The 16,662-nt window shown below is 42.3% G+C and overlaps 1 protein-coding gene across 4 annotated transcripts in view; it reads left to right on the top strand.

The window, feature by feature from the left end:
* Positions 1–16,662, top strand: part of MMS19 (MMS19 homolog, cytosolic iron-sulfur assembly component) — a 28,986-nt gene that overhangs the window by 7,779 nt on the left and 4,545 nt on the right. Inside the window, exons 2-19 of one of the 4 annotated variants that reach the window (XM_031461520.2) lie at positions 3,037–3,085; positions 4,999–5,099; positions 5,947–6,032; positions 6,423–6,497; positions 6,890–6,959; positions 7,339–7,467; positions 7,557–7,618; positions 11,248–11,334; positions 11,783–11,857; positions 12,263–12,340; positions 12,842–12,980; positions 13,233–13,387; positions 13,645–13,723; positions 14,005–14,130; positions 14,324–14,405; positions 14,716–14,813; positions 14,918–15,067; positions 16,180–16,335. In XM_031461520.2, the coding sequence (XP_031317380.1) occupies positions 3,037–3,085; positions 4,999–5,099; positions 5,947–6,032; positions 6,423–6,497; positions 6,890–6,959; positions 7,339–7,467; positions 7,557–7,618; positions 11,248–11,334; positions 11,783–11,857; positions 12,263–12,340; positions 12,842–12,980; positions 13,233–13,387; positions 13,645–13,723; positions 14,005–14,130; positions 14,324–14,405; positions 14,716–14,813; positions 14,918–15,067; positions 16,180–16,335 (1,797 nt within the window). Of the gene's footprint in view, positions 1–3,036; positions 3,086–4,998; positions 5,100–5,946; positions 6,033–6,422; positions 6,498–6,889; positions 6,960–7,338; positions 7,468–7,556; positions 7,619–11,247; positions 11,335–11,782; positions 11,858–12,262; positions 12,341–12,841; positions 12,981–13,232; positions 13,388–13,644; positions 13,724–14,004; positions 14,131–14,323; positions 14,406–14,712; positions 14,814–14,917; positions 15,068–16,179; positions 16,336–16,662 lie in introns of those variants that run through there. The other 3 variants (XM_010974390.3, XM_031461521.2, XM_064488312.1) reach the window with 3 other exon arrangements.

Below are 16,662 nucleotides of genomic sequence, written 5' to 3'. Positions count from 1 at the left end.
ATAATTAGAGTTATTTATGACAAACTCACAGCCAATGTAATACTCAGTGGTAAAAGCTGAAAGCCTTCCCGCTAAAATCTGGAACAAGACAAGGATGCCCACTCTTGCCACTTCAATTCAACATAGTATTGGAAGTCCTAGCCACAGCAATCAGGCAAAAAAAAAAAAAAAAAGAAGTAAGTGGTATCAAAATTAGAAGGGAAGAAGTAAAATTGTCATTATATGCAGATGACATGATACTATATATAGAAGACCCTTAAGACTCCACGCAAAAACTACTAGTACTGATAAACAAATTCAGCAAGGCAACAGGATACAAGATTAACATACAGAAATCTGTTGCATTTCTTTACACTAACAGTGGAATATCAGAAAGGAAAAGTAAAGAAACAATCCCTTTAAAAATTGGATCAAAAAAATAAAATAAAATACTTAGGAAGAAACCTGACCAAGGAGGTGAAAGACTTATATGCTGAGAACTATAAAACATTGATAAAGGAAATTAAAGATGATTTAAAGAAGTGGAAAAACATCCATGCTCTTGGATTGGAAGGATTAATATTGTTAAAATGGCCATACTACCCAAAGCAATCTACAGATTTAATGCAATCCTTGTCAAATTACTGAGGACATCATCCCCAGAACTAGAACAAATAATTCTAAAACTTATATGGAACCATGAAAGACTCAGAATTGCCAAAGCAATTCTGAGGAAATAGAACAAAGCAGACTTAAGACAGACTTAAGACTCCTAGACTTAAGACAATACTACAAAGCTACAGTAATCAAAACAGCATGGTGTTGGTGCAAAAACAGACATAGATGGAACAGAATAGAGAGTCCAGAAATAAACCCAAACACCTATGGTAAATTGATCTTCAACAAAGGAGGCAAGAATATACAATGGAGAAAAGACAGTGTCTTCAGCAAATGGACAGCTGCATGTAAATCAATGAAGTTAGAACACTCCCTCACACCAATCATAAAAATAAACTCAAAATGGTGTAAAGACTTAAACATAAGACAGGACCATATTTCCTAAAAGAGAAAATAGGCAAAACGTTCTCTGACATAAATTGTAGCAATGTTCTCCTAGGTCAGCCTAAAGTAAATAGATATAAAAGCAAAAATAAACAAATGGCATCTAATTAAACTTATAAGGTTTTGCACAGCAAAGGAAACTATAAACAAAATTAGAAGACAGCCTATGGACTGGGAGAAAATATATGCAAACAATGCAACTGACAAGGGCTTAATTTCCAGTTTATACATACAGTTGATACATACCAGTAACAACAAAAAAAAAAACCCAATCAAAAAATGGGCAGATGACCTAAACAGACATTTCTCCAATGAAGACATACCAATAGGATATGACAATAAGTTCAATATCACTAATTATCAGAGAAATGCAAATCAAAACTACAATGAGGTATCACCTCACATTGGTCAGAATGGCCATCATTAAAAAGTCCACAAATGGTAAATGCTGGAGAGGGTGTGGAGAAAAGGGAACCCTTCTACACTGTTGGTAGGAATGTAATTTGGTGTAGCCACTATGAAAAACAATATAGAGATTCCTTAAAAAACTGAAAATAGACTTACCGTATGACCCAGCAATCCCACTCCTGAACATATATCTGGAAGAAATTCTAATTTGACAAGATACATGGAACCCAGTGTTACTGCATATTTACAGTAGCCAAGACATGGAAGCAACCTAAGTATCCATCAGCAGATGATTGGATAAAGAAGTGATGGTTTATATACACAATGGAATACTACTCAGCCATAAAAAAGAAATAATGCCATCTGAAGCAACGTGGATAGACTAGAGATTATCATTCTAAGTGAAGTAAGCCAGAAAGAGAAAAATAAATACCATATGATATCACTTATATGTGCAATCTAAATGACACAGATGAACTTATTTACAAAACAGAAACAGATTAACAGACATAGAAAACAAATTTAAGGTTACCGGGGGAGAAGGGGTGATAAATTGGGAATTTGAGATTTGCAGATACTAACTACTGTATATGAAACAGATAAACAACAAGGTTCTACTGTATAGCACAGGAAATGATATTCAATATCTTGTAGTAACCTATAATGAAAAAAATATATATTCGTGTATATAACATGTGTGTGTATAACTGAATCACCATGCTATACACCAGAGACTAATATGACATTGTAAATCGACTATACTTCAATTAAAAATAAAAAAAAATTTTTTTTAATAAAGTAAAATACTTAGGAATAAACCTGACCAAGGAGGTGAAAGACTTACATGCTGAGAACTACACAACATTGATAAAGGAAATTGAAGATTATTCAAAGAAATGGAAAGATTATCCCATTGCTCTCGGATTGGAAGAATTAATATTGTTAAAATGGCTATACAATATTTTAATTATTGTAGCTTTAAAACAGTCTTCTACTATCTGGAAGGACTACCCTCCCTCCCTCATTACTCATTTTCAGAATTTGCCTTTTATTATGTATTCTTTTTTACGTATTAACTTTCTCACTGGTGCTTTAGAGTTTTCACATTCAGATACTCACATTTTTTGTTAAGTTATTCAGATATTCCCATTTTTTGTTAAGTTTATATTTTTCTCTTTCTCTCTCTTTTTCTTTTGTAAATAGGCTCTTTTTTCCTTTTTTTCTTTATCATTTTACAGACTATTGTATGTATATATGTGAAGGTTCTTAATTTTTTGTACCTAGCCACCCTAATAAATTACTTTATTTGTAATTTTTTTTCATTTATTTCTCTTGGATTTTCTAGATAAACAATCATGTTACCTACAAATGATATATTGACTTTTTTCCCCAATTTTTATACTTGAAGCTGCGTATTTGAAGTGTTACAGTAATGCCTCTCATGTACGTGGGGCTCTTGGCAAGCACAGTGGGCCCCATTGTGTGAATCCCAGGGTAGGTAGAAACACTGGTGATTAGAGCCACTGAACCCTGGGATAGAGTATTATTTTTGTTTTTTTCATATTTTCTTTCTTTTGTTTCCTCTAGATGTGAAATCTGGAAGCTATACAGTATTACAAGTGGTGGAAGCCCTTGGGTAAGAGCCTCTGCTCTAGAATGCCCCTTTCTAGCCCTGCCAGTGCACTCTGAAAAAGTTATTTTGTCCTGAATTCCTCCAACTGTAGCCCAACACCTTTCTCCCCCTTCTATATCAGTGCTTCAGGCTAAGCCTGTTTCTCCTGGAAACAGATTCATGCCACCTGACTGAGGCACCTAAGGAAGTGTTGGGAATACAGTCCCTGAGCCACGTTAGCTCTGGGGTCAGCCCACAGGTTTAGGGTGAAATGGGTGGTTGAAAGCCATCAACTCTTACTTAATTAGAGCTGGGATTCCTTCTCTGCTTCTTCAGACCCACCCTCCCCCATGGGATTCTAGTCAGCCTGCATCTGACTCAGACTGGCTGTGGGCCCAGGCTGGGGAGTTGCCTGGAGGCTGACCTTGCACCAGATTCCCCACTATAGGAAAAGGCTTGGGAAAACAGTTGGAAGACCAGTGTTACAACCAAATATTCCAAGCTTGTAGTCTAATGGCCTAGTTTCCTCATATTTCATACTTAGTAGAACATTTAAATTGACAAGTCTTAGTAGCAAAGGTCATTGACTGTCATGGCCAGCATGTCTTCTAAAACAGAGAAAACTAGAAAATTGGGGAGGGATGGGGGAGTAGGTCACTATTAAGCATTTCTCCCACGTAAGAGACAATTTGGCCTTTCTGCTCATCTTGTTGTGGTCTTGGTCCATTTTTTTTAAAAAATAGCAGCTTTATTGAGATATAATTCACATATTAGAAAGTTCACCATTTGAAAGTGTGTATTCACAGATTTGTGCAACCCTTACCACAGTCAATTTTTGGACATTTTCTCATCTCTCCAAAAAGAAACCCCATGCCCGTTAGCAGTCACTCCCCATTCCTTCCTCTTCCTAGCTCTTGGCAACCACTAATTTACTTTGTCTCTGTGGATTTACTCATTCTGGAAATTTCATATAAATGGAATCATACAATAATATATAACCTTTGTAACTGGCTTCTTTCACTTAGCATAATGTTTTCAAAGTTCATCTGTTATATCACGTATCAGTACCTTATTTCTTGCTGAATGTTAATCTGTTATGTGGATAGGCCACATTTGTTTAATCATTCATCAGTTGAGGGATATCTGGGTTGTTTCCACATTTTGACTATTCTGAATAATACTACTATGAGCATTCATGTGCCTTGGTCTATTTTTAAATGTACAGTTTTCTACTTCTGAGCAGGGACCTTTGTGTAAGTTCCTATCCTAGGGATCCTGTCAAGAGCAATCTTATTTTTGCCCCATTACCCCTAGCTACAGCTCTCCTTCAGAAATCTTCTATCTCCTACATTTACTTAGATTCCTTCTAGTATGTTTAAATGTAATCTCTATGATTTATTTGGAAGATAAATCACCTCCTTATTGCTTCAGCCTAGATCCCATATCAGTAATCCTAAAGAGTTAAAATCTTTATTCTAACCCTCTTACTTTGTAAACTTCCAGTTATAATAAAGGATTTTTTTTTCTTCTAAGACCAGAGCGGTTGCTTTAACGGTGATAGATTTATTCTCCTCCTGTCAGCTTTTAAGCCTTGTTTGTAGCTGCTAAGCTCTGTTTTAGAGGAATGTGACAATCGTATCAGGGCTGGGGAGAAAGAGTAAGCCCCATGCCCAGTAAGTGCCTGGAGATGGACACTTCTGTTGGCTTTGGTGTCACATATGCCACTGATGATACCAGGTCAGTCTGGGAATTGGCTCTTTAGGCTCTGGCCTTACTGTCATCTGTAATACTAAGTACCTCCGGAACACCTTCCTGGGCTGGCTTCCATGCAGGGGCGGGGAAGCGGGGTGGGGGGTGCATGTGACTGACTGCAAAATAGTTACTTCAAAAGTTTGAACTGGATAATGTCAGGCTCTCTCTATCTTACTTCCTCCCAGGTCTTCTCTAGAGAATCCAGAACCCCGAACTCGGGCACGAGGAATCCAGCTTTTGTCACAGGTGCTACTCCAGTGTCACTCCTTGCTCCTGGAGAAGGAAGGTACTGGCATCACTAGTATGAGTGCTGAGCCAAGGCCTTTCTTGACTATTAAAGCCAACTTTATAGGGAGAGAGGGAGGACATAAGGTATCTGTGAACTCCTAATTCAGGGTCTTCATTCTTCTCTCTCTCTCCCTCCCTCCCTCTCTCTCTCTCTCTCTCTCTCTCTCTCTCTCTCTATATATATATATATATATATATATATATATATATGAAAGATAAGAATTGCGACCCAGGACATGGATTTCAAGAAGTAGCCTTAGACAGTTTTTTTCAGCATATCTTCCCCTCTCTGTAAAATGTTTCATAGATGGGGTAGAAAAGTAATGAAATATCAAAGAGCTTTGAAGTCATGAGAAAAGCTAACCATTTATTTATCTTCAATAGCAGGGGTAGGCAAACTACAGCCTGTTTTTATTTTTTAAAAAAGTTTTATTCACATATAGCCATGCCCATTTATTTATCTATTGTTTATGCTGCTTTTGTGTCACAGCGGCCCAGTTGAGTAGTTGTGACATACTATGTTCTGCACGCCTGAAATATTTACTGTCTGGCCCTTTGAGAAAATTTGCCAACCCCAGTTCTGTAGAAAGGCAGTTCTGGGGTTGAGAATGGGTTTGACTGTGGACCCATGTGAGAACGGATAATAAAAGGTGTTCACCTATTTTCCTGACAGATCAAGGAAGGCACCCTCAAATGAGAGGGCTTTGGACATATTTCTTGGTGAAGGGGAAGATTTGTAGTGAAGCCCAAGCAGGAACAGCCCTTACAGACTTTGGGGAGGAACAAAGCTGGTGGGCCCTCCTCCAGCCTGTGTAAACTAATGGCTGAATTTCTGGTTTGTGCAGTGGTACATCTGATCCTCTTCTATGAGAACCGGCTGAAGGACCATCATCTTGTGATCCCATCTGTCCTACAAGGTTTGAGGGCACTTGTGAGTTCTCCTCTTTCGTATTACATACCATGTTTGCAGGAACCTTTTTCCAGTGAATTCTCTCCTTACCTTTAGTGGGCAAGACTTCAAGTGCTTCAAAGCAGACGCCCAGATTAGGACTACACTAGCATCAGCCAGCTCCACTTCTGTTTTTAGTCTAGGGAGTAGAAGTATCCTTTGAGGACTAGAATTCAGAGCCAAACTGGAAGGAGCTGCAGAGAGCTAATCAGCTTGAGAAAAGGGACCACATTTCTCCCTGTTAGCCCTTCTTCCTGACCTGGATGTTGTGATCACACTGTAGCTAATTAGCCCTGTTTGAGGCGTGTGTCTTGAAGACTGTGTTAGAATTCCCAGAATTCCCTCCCTGCTCACACTTCTCTTCTCCCCCAGAGCCTGTGTGTGGCCTTGCCCCCAGGGCTGGCTGTCTCCGTGCTTAAAGCCATCTTCCAGGAGGTCCATGTACAGGTGAGTGATAACAGTCACTTAGTATTCTCCTCTGTATCCCAGCCCTTGACATAACTAGAATTAGATGGCAAAAAAACATTGCCTTCTAAGTTCTGAACTTTCAGGTCTTTGTGTTCATATGCTATCCCTTGCTACCGTAGAAGGAAGGGAGGCATGCCGTATGTCTGACCTGTGTCGCCTTACACCGAAAGAAAGTAAGGCATACGGCAGACAGGTTTTGATTATTAGTCCACTGCTGGGCCAATATCCTTACTCTGCATCTCCTCTCAGGTTTATCTTACACTAGGATAAAGAGCACTGGCCACTTAGAGATTGTGAAGCAGGAAGTAGTTTTGTCAGCTGAGGTATTCTTTGGGCACATTCTTTACTTACTTCCTGTCTCTCCCACCAAGTCCCTGCCACAGGTGGACCGACACACAGTCTACAGTATCATCACCAACTTCATGCGAACCCGGGAAGAAGGTAAGAGGCAGGGCTTTCTGGGAAATCTGAAAAGTGAGCACATCTTTTTCCCCCCGTTATTAGGACTCATTTTAGCCTGGGGGTAATATAGAAAAGCCAGGGCTCTGAGAGAATGATAAAGGGAAACTGGAGGTCCACACACTCCTCAGTAAAGGAAGGGTAGAGTGTGAGCTGCTTTAAATTCCTACCTCTGTAACAGTTATATATTGTTGCGCATCTCCTCTTCACTGAGAACTCTCATGGAATAGGAAAACATAAAGGGTCTGCTCTGGGACGCAGGAAAGGGGAGGCAGTGATAGCAGAGGGAGAACGCAGGCCAGAAGAAAGCCCCAGCTTTCTGTCTCGTAAGACAGCAGTGACCTTGTTCTCTCCTCCCCAGAGCTGAAGGGCCTAGGAGCTGACTTCACCTTTGGCTTCATCCAGGTGATGGATGGGGAGAAGGATCCCCGTAATCTTCTGGTGGCCTTCCGCATCGTCCATGACCTCATCTCCAGGGACTACAGCTTGGGTATGTCCTTGTAGCCATGAATTAGCTGGTTAGGGCATGTCAGATGAGAGGTTTATAAGTCCTCATTCATTGTTCCTCTGTTGCCCTAGGGCCCTTTGTGGAGGAGTTGTTTGAAGTGACATCCTGCTACTTCCCTATTGATTTTACCCCTGTAAGTAGTACCTTTCATTTATTCATTCAAATATTCGTTGACTGTCTATTGTGTGCCAGGCCCAATTCTAGGCACTGTAAGGGCACAGCAATGAACTAAATAAACAATCCCTGCCTTCAAGAACTTACATTTTGGCAAACTGGGGAGTGGAGGAACATTTGCCATGGGAGGAAGGGTTCAATTCAGCAGGTATTTGGGGAGCTCTGTAACAGTATACTTAGTGCTTAGGGCTACAGGATTATAAAACATGATTCCTGCCCTTGAAAGTTGAAACATTTAAGTAACAATAAGAGATTATGAACCAAAACAGATGGTGGTATAGTTGTTCAAAGAAGACAGAGTTCAGTGTGAGCTAGAGTAGGCAGGAACTGACTTCACAGATAAGATAGGAGTTCATTTGGTTTCTGAGGGATGCATAGGATATGATCTTGGAGTTGGAGGGGGCATCTCAGGCAATAGAAACAAACTGACAAAACAAAGACACAATTGAGCATAGTATGTACAAGAGGTGCTTGCTCTGACCCCCTTGGACCTTCCTCCCACTCTGCATCTTAATTTCCCTTCTATTTACAGATACTCAGGGTCTCATCACTGTATGGGTGTGCATGGGTATGTGTACTGCAGGCATTAGTGATTTGGAAAAAATGAAAGAAGTTATATATCACAGCACACCAAACATCTGAGTATTGACTCTCACTGCCTTTAAAGTTACACAGCCATTTTTGCCGTGGGGAATTTCTCACCAGTTTATTTTAGTTGACATCATGTTGCTTGGAACCACCTCTCTCCTAATACCATTTTCATCTCTTTTGTAATCAATAACACTCTTTCTACTCAGAAGAACTTAAGCCTTTGAAATCGAGAACTTTTGGTTAGGCTGCTAGGTTTCTCTGTTTTTGCTCTCTTATTTTGTTTGTTTTGAAAAGATAATACATTCACATGATTCAAAATAAAAAAGGTACAAAAATGTGAAAAATCCACCTACCATCAAGTTTATTTCTCCATTGTTGACGAGTTTTATCAATTATGTCTGAGTCTTACAGAGCTTTTTCATCGATATATAATCAAATGCTCCCCCTCCCCTACAAAGATGGTAGTATATTTTTCCCATACTCTGCCTTTTTCACTTAACAGTACATCTTGGAGAGTGTTCCATAATAGTATATAAATTAGCTCTTTATTCTTTATGACTGTGTACTTTTCCTTTGCATGGATACACCTAATTAATTTCACTTGTCCTCTATGGGATAAAAGTTAATCTTTTGTTAATCTTTTTTGTTGTAAGCCACTTACATCCCCTACCTGTACATGTGTCATTTCATACATATATGGGTATAACAGTAGGATAAATTCCTAAAAGTGGAATTGCTGGAACATATGCACTTATAATTTTGGAGTGGGGAAGAGTATGTCCTTTATTTTCTTGAAAGATAATACAATGAGCATGATTAACATGCTCTAAAGGATAGAGAATTAAGTCTCTTTATACCCTTTTACCGCCAACATCCACTTTCCCTTTAATCACTGCTCCCAGCTGTTATATTTTCTCAGAGATGTTCTAGGCAAAACAAGGTTATAGACAATGATAAAAGAATTTCTCTTGTTTGAGCAGACTTGTGTGTGTTCTTCTGCACTGCAGTCTATGGGAAGCAGAAAGCTCTTGTCAATTAAAATACGGACAGCTGGCTTTTAGTGTAACAATTTACATTAGAAATATTCTTTATGGTCTTACAAATCTGTTTTAGCCATACGCCATCATCATACTGGATCACGTCAGGATAAGTGATGGTTCCTATCCTATATGCTCACGCTAGAGCAAGGGTCGGCAAACTTCCTGTTAGAGCTAGGTAGTTACTGTTGTAGGCTTTGTGGGCCATGTGGTCTCTGTGGAAATGCCTCACCTCAGCTGTTCTAGCACAAAAATGGCTATAGACACTGGAATGTGGTACAATGGCTATATTGCAATAAAACTTCATTCATGGACATGGAAATTTAAATTTCATATACTTTTCATGTGTCATAACATATTATTCTTTTGGGTTTTTTTTCAACCACTTAAAAATGTAAAAACCATTCTTAACTTGGCCATACAGTCTCAACTGGTTGCTTCCTACTCCTAATGGAGAGGAGATACTGAATCTTTCTTTACCATCATATGGGGATTCCTTTATCCTGTCTCTTGGATTAAACCCCCTATTTCCTGTGTTTATTTATTCCTCATTTTATGGTTTACTCCCTCATTTCGGTGGTGTACATCCCTTATTAACTTCCTGAGTGCATTATTCTACAAGTGCCTCCCATTGGTGAACCCAGGCTATTATGGGAGCCTGGGAAATGCAGTCAGCCCAGGAGTGGATCTGAGGACAGAAATGCCCAGGACCAGCGGATCTCCCAGTAACCCCTTCTGTTGATTTTTTTTTTCATTTCTGCACTTATGCTTTGAATTTCCCAGGGCCTTTTGTTGTCATTTTTGATGACCTCTTAAATGTTTTTGGGTTTGTTTGTTTTTAAGTGGCATTCTGTCCTTATTTAATCCATGAATGAATTACTTTCTTACCTTTTTTGAAAACTCCCCACTTAATGTGGCCTTTGCTTCCTCCCACGTTTTTTTCAATTTATTTTGGTCTCTGTTTCCAGGTTAGAGGCTTTCTTCAGATTTCTGGTAATCCTTGGGATTCCATGCATATATTTCAACATGAAGATTATAAAGTTGAGTGGGAGCTCTGAGCACATAGAATGGGCTGGTTAAACATGAGCTTCACTGTAGAATGGCTTACATGGACAGTTTGGGAGCCCCCAATGTGTTCTTCCCCTTGGGCTAGTCAGGTTCTTTCAGAAAAAAGACCTTAGATCTCCCTAGAGGAGAAGTCTGGCTACAAGCAGAAGGACTGGAAGGGGTTAGAAAATCTCAGCACTCAGCACTCAGCTCCTAGTTGTGTCTGTGTGTGTGTGTGTATCTTTGCTGTACACCTGAAACTAACATAATATTGTAAATCAACTATATTTCAATTAAAAAAATCTGGCTTCTTGATGCAGAAATCATCAATGCTTTTTATATTGCCAGAGTTACAGCTTTTTATAAGAGTGAAAAAACAGAAATGTCCATCAAGGGGGATTATTTAAATAAATTGTGTCTCAACCATGAAATACTATTTCAACAATGAAATAGTATCAGCCACTAAAGCTAATGTTTTGAAAGAATAATTTAATACCATGAAAAAAATGTACCTAATATATTAAGTGAAAGAATAGATTGCAAACCATATATTCAAAACATCACATCTTTTTAAAGTATATATATTTTAAAGGGAAACAGTGTCTACCAATCACATAGTCATAATACTATATATACAAAGAAGAAAGTTGCACCAGAAAGCTAAGGATGCTTATCTCTGAGTGGTGAGATGATAGATCAAATAGAAACCATGTGATCAGATAGAAAATAAACACCCAACAGACAAAAATTCCCAAGAGTATGTAAGAGCAAGCTGTCTTCCTTCTGGGGCCTCATACCATACTCTTCTGCCAGATTGGGTATAAATCTTACCCTATTCTGCAGGGTACATTCCTTTGTCCAGGGATGGTCTGAAGAATTATATACAAGCCCATGCCCCTTCTTCCTTTTCCAGCCACCTAATGATCCCCATGGCATCCAGAGAGAAGATCTCATCCTGAGTCTTCGAGCTGTGCTGGCTTCTACACCCCGATTTGCTGAGGTGGGTCTAGCCAAAGTTAGAGATGCAAACTCAGCCCATAGAAGGTTCTGAAGAAAGAACAGTAAAAGCATGGGGGAAAGGAAGATCCAGTATACATTTTAGGGTATGGCATCCTGAAAGTGTCTGCAGGCTTATGTGGCAAGTATCTTCAGACCTTCAAAGTAGAAAACTACCATTTCTTCATTTAAAATAGTAATCCAATCCCTATATGGTGCTATCTTTTGAAACTCTATAGCTTTGCCAGCTGTCCCATTTTTCAGGTCACTGGGAGTCTGGCCACAGCTTGGCAGGAAGGTTGGTTTAGAGTGACAACTCCTGATTCAAGTGTAGCTCCTTGATGTAGTACCACCTACCCCTGGGGAGTGGTGGCAGCGAGGACGTGGTTGGCCTTGGTGTGGTTGTGACACTACCCATATCTCAGGCTTCAGTTCTTCCTTCTCTCCTACAGTTCCTGCTGCCCCTGCTGATTGAGAAAGTGGACTCCGAGATTCTGAGTGCCAAGCTGGATTCTTTGCAGACTCTGGTGAGTGATTTTTCTCTTTCGAGGATCTGGCTGCCTTTAAACAGTTTAAGGATGCTAAAGGATTATGGATCTTGGAGAGCCAGAGAACAGTTCAGTGGGCTTCAAGAGAGGGATACACAGGATCTCGGCCTCTATGTTGACCTAAAGCCCCGAGCTGCATTTTGTCGTGTCCTGTAATATCTGAGTGGCAACCAAGGAAGGCTGACCAGGTCTCCCTCATCATGCTTGTTTTTCATCTATCAGGATAAGCTCCTATTTTTCAGTGACCTAGGAAGGATGGTTATGAAATCCTGCTGGTTTTACTGCTGAAAACCAGGGTCTTTTGGGTGCCATTATGCTGAAGTGGCAGCATGTTCTAGGAAGTCTGGGTGTGTTGATAGCTGTTACCTGTGACTTCCTTGGCAGAATGCTTGCTGTGCTGTATATGGACAGAAAGAACTAAAGGACTTCCTCCCTAGCCTTTGGGCTTCTATCCGCAGAGAGGTGAGTGTTACTTAGATAAACTCACTACTGTTAACTCCTAGTTGTCAGGCATGAGGGGAAATAACACACCCTGTCCTTTTCCCTCTGTTGCTGTGCCTGGTTATTCAGCAAGCACAAGGGGGCAGACTTCTAGTTGAATGACAAAGGTAGGGTCAGCTTGGTGATGGCACATGATCAACTTCACACAGTGCCCACCTCCTGTCCTTCCATGCTAAGGAGCACAGGTCATGCTGAGCAGAGGGGGAGAGGAGGAGACGTGGGATAAGGGGATCCCAACAACCACTGCTCAAGGTCAGCATTCAGTTTCTCAGAAAGTATGTGTATGGGTCCTAGTGGGACTAAGGACTTAGAATATACCAATTGAGAAGAAATTGAGGGGCTAATTTCCATTGCTGTGCCCTAAAGGTTCTCACCACCCCCCAAAAGGAAATAGGGAGCAGGTGGGTGGGGTCGTAGCTGGTGCAGGCTCACCTCAGTAGCCATGGGATCCCTCCCTGACAGGTGTTCCAGACGGCAAGTGAACGGGTAGAGGCCGAGGGCCTGGCCGCCCTTAACTCCCTGACTGCGTGTTTGTCTCGCTCTGTGCTGAGGGCTGATGCTGAGGACCTCCTTGACTCCTTCCTTAGCAACATTCTACAGGGTAACGGGGCCATGGCAGCTAGAAAGGGGAGTGAGCACAACAGAGAGAAATTCCTTAAGGCCAATAACCTTTCATAAGTAACCTCCCATGTTCAGTGATTTGGGTACTGGAGCCCTGCTTTGAATTGAAAGCAATTTGAATGGTAACTGCTAGCCAACTGTCCCAGGGCTCAGCGTCCAACTTCTGTGGCCTGCAGGGGAACCAGGCAACATTCAGCCTACTCCCCAGATCTGTGATGTGCTGCCTCTCTAGACTGCAGGCACCATCTGTGTGAACCGGATATGAAACTGGTGTGGCCTAGTGCCAAACTGTTGCAGGCGGCCGCAGGTGCGTCTGCCCGGGCCTGTGACCACATCACCAGCAATGTGCTGCCTCTCCTGCTGGAACAGTTCCACAAGCACACTCAGGTAAGGAAGCAGAATCTTCTGAGGAAATGATGGGACCCCTCGCTAGGATCCCTTTCTCGCAGAGAAAGCTAAGCATTGAGCTTGGGCTCAGATAGCAGACCTTGTGTTTTGCTCCCATTAGCCGCTGCTAGCTCCCTTATTCACTCTTTTTCTGACACTCTTACCTACAAGGATAATTCTCCCCACTTCCACAGTCACAGGAGTGAAATCATTTAGAAAATATTCTTTGACTCTTAATATCCCTTAAAACATTACAGAGCAACCAGCGGCGGACAATCCTTGAAATGATCCTGGGTTTCTTGAAGCTGCAACAGAAATGGAGCTATGAAGACAAGGGTGAGGCCACCTTCCAGCTGTGGTATCCTGGGGGCTGCTGAGCACTGTGGCCCTCTAAAAGATGGCAGGCAAAGAGTGCTACAGAGAAGTAGTCTAGAACAGTGGACCTGTTGTTCTGAGGTTGTAGCACAAGAGAACACTTAACAGATGAGGCCTGTTTATTTTTTTCTAGTCTACTCCCTTGATACCCGATAGATTAAATTCTTTAAATATGCCCCAAGTTATCTTTGCATCACTGCTGATGAGGGCTTCCTTCTTACCTGGACTCTGTCTCTCCCTAGATGAAAGGCCTCTGAGTGGCTTCAAGGACCAGCTGTGCTCACTGGTGTTCATGGCCCTGACAGACCCCAGCACCCAGCTTCAGCTTGTTGGCATCCGTACACTCACAGTCTTGGGTGCCCAGCCAGGTATACTTAAGCGAAAGAGAAAAGAGGAGTATTGATCCCTTTCATGTAATTTTCTGTCTTAAGTGAAGAGCAGTCTTAATTCCCTGGTTCTCACTACAACTATGGATGATTTGGGATTTCTGTGAGGACTTTGAGAAGGGTTGTGGTGGCTAAAGGGGAAAAAAGATGAATTTCACGTTTCCTTCTAACACAGATCTCCTGTCTCCTGGGGACTTGGAGCTGGCAGTGGGTCACCTATACAGACTGAGCTTCCTGGAGGAGGATTCCCCGAGTTGGTGAGAATCTAAAGCGGCAAGACAGAGCAGGCTGTTCCAGAGCTCTGTGCTTCTGACCCTTGGCTTTCCCTAGGGGAAGCAGGCTCTGTGCTTGGCTCTGGCTGCTAACCGGTTGGAGGTGTGGGACTGCTCTCTTTTCTTGGGTGTTAATAGAAGTGCTGTCCAACTTAGTGGTGTAGGTACTTGAGTCCTACTCTTCAGCAAGGTGGCCTCGGGAGCCCACTCTCCTGCATCTAACTAATGGCAGGCCTAGGCAAGAGAGCTGTGGGCCACGGCTCAGCTAATGCTCGTCTGTCCTGTCCCTCAGCAGGGTGGCAGCACTGGAAGCATCAGGAATCCTGGCCACTCTTTACCCTGTGGCCTTCAGCAGCCACTTAGTGCCCAAGCTTGCTGAGGAGCTGTGTATAGGTACATGTCTCTGGTCTTCTGTGGCCTGGCCCTTCCCAGGGAGGTTTGGGCACCTTCATGCTTGCCATCAAACAGTGAAACCTGGTCTTCTGGGTTGCTTTCAGAGGAGTCAGATTTGGCTAGAGGGGATGGGCCCACTAAATGCTCCCGGCATCTGCGCTGCCTGCAAGCCTTGTCAGCTATATCAACACATCCCAGCATTGTCAAGGAGACCCTGCCTCTTCTGCTGCAGCACCTCTGCCATATGAACAAAGGTAACTACCAGGAACAGTCATCAAGGAGCTGGGCTAAAGGGGGAACCGTAGTCAGGTTTGGATTTGAAGCCTCTAAAGCAGTGGTTCCAGTGGTGGCTATGAGAGTTGCATGGGAACTTTAAAAAAAAAACTCTGAGTGCCTGGGCCTCACTCAGTCCAACGGAATCAGTCTCTCAGGAGGGATGGGACTTGGGTAACGTTTATTAAGAGTGCCCAGGGGAGTCCGTTGAAAAGCACCACTATAAGGTTAGGCTACTCAAAATAGGGTCCATCAACCAGCAATGTGGGCATTATCTGGGAGCTTGTTAGAAATGCAGAATCTCAGGCCCCACTGATCAGAATCTGCATTGTAACGGTATCTCCAGGTAACTGGTACACACCCTGGAGTTTGAGAAGCACTGCTCCTCATAAGTGGCATAAATGACAGCACTGTGAACCTATGCATGCCCCCCACGGGCCCCCTCTGCACTGCCTGGCCCTCTGTGGTAGATCTAGTCGCCAGTGGATGATCCCGCAGTGATGTAGAGTAGAAAGAATACTGCACTCAGAGCGTGGCCTGGGTTTGATTCCTGACTTTGCACTTACTATGACCCTGGAAAAACCACTGGAAATTCATTGAGCCTCCACATCCTTCTCTATAAAATTAGAGAAATGATACTTTAGGGTTGTTATGAAAACTAAATGCAAAAATGTACAGTTGACCCTTGAACAACACAAGTTTGAACTGTGCAGGTTCACTTACACACAGATTTTTTTCAATAGTAAAAACCACAGTCCTCCACAATCTGAGTTGAGTTTGCAGACGCAGAACTGCAGGTACAGAGAAACCATGTATTCAGAGGGCTGATTATAAGTTACACATGGATTTTCAACTGCACGGGACGGTTGGTGCCCCTCACCCCCACGTTGTTCAAGGATCAGCTGTGTATGAATGCTTGTGTTGCAGAGCTGGCAGGGCAGGTCTTGGCTCCTGAATAAAGTGACTTGGCTCTTTATAAGACACTCTTTGTCTCTTCAGTCCCTTGTCTTTGAGTATTCTTCCCATGTTCTGTATCTGACAGACCTGGAAGTGCTTTTAAGAAAAACTTACAGAGAATACTTTCTCACCACAGGGAATACGGTCGCAGGAACCAGTGAAGTTATTGCTGTCTGTCAGAGCCTGCAGCAGGTGGCAGAGAAATGCCAGCGAGACCCCGAGAGCTGCTGGTATTTCCACCAGACAGCTATACCTTGCCTGCTTGCCTTGGCCGTGCAGGCTTCCATGCCAGGTAACTTCCTCCACCTCATCCCTCCCACCCCTGGGTTTGGCCTTCCACTAGTGTTGAACAGCACTGCCACCCTCAGGGTACCTCTGGTATTGCATTCTGTGCTAGCAGAGGCTTCCTTTCAATCTTTTGTCCACATAATGAGGTTTCACTCCAAGCACAGAGTGCCACGCTGACCAATGGCAGGAACCCAAGTCTACCAGTGTTAGCAACACTCAAAAGGATGCACACATTTCCCCTCTTTAATTGCTGTGTAATTAGATTAGTTAGAATTGGACTCTTAAGTCAAGCAGACCTGGTTGGGTTTCATCTTCAGCTCTACCACTTCCT

The sequence above is a fragment of the Camelus dromedarius genome, chromosome 8 (assembly GCF_036321535.1).
Source record: "Camelus dromedarius isolate mCamDro1 chromosome 8, mCamDro1.pat, whole genome shotgun sequence".
NCBI lineage: Eukaryota > Metazoa > Chordata > Mammalia > Artiodactyla > Camelidae > Camelus > Camelus dromedarius.
Note: the sequence above shows the minus strand (reverse complement) of the source record. Positions and strands in the feature narration are given on the sequence as shown.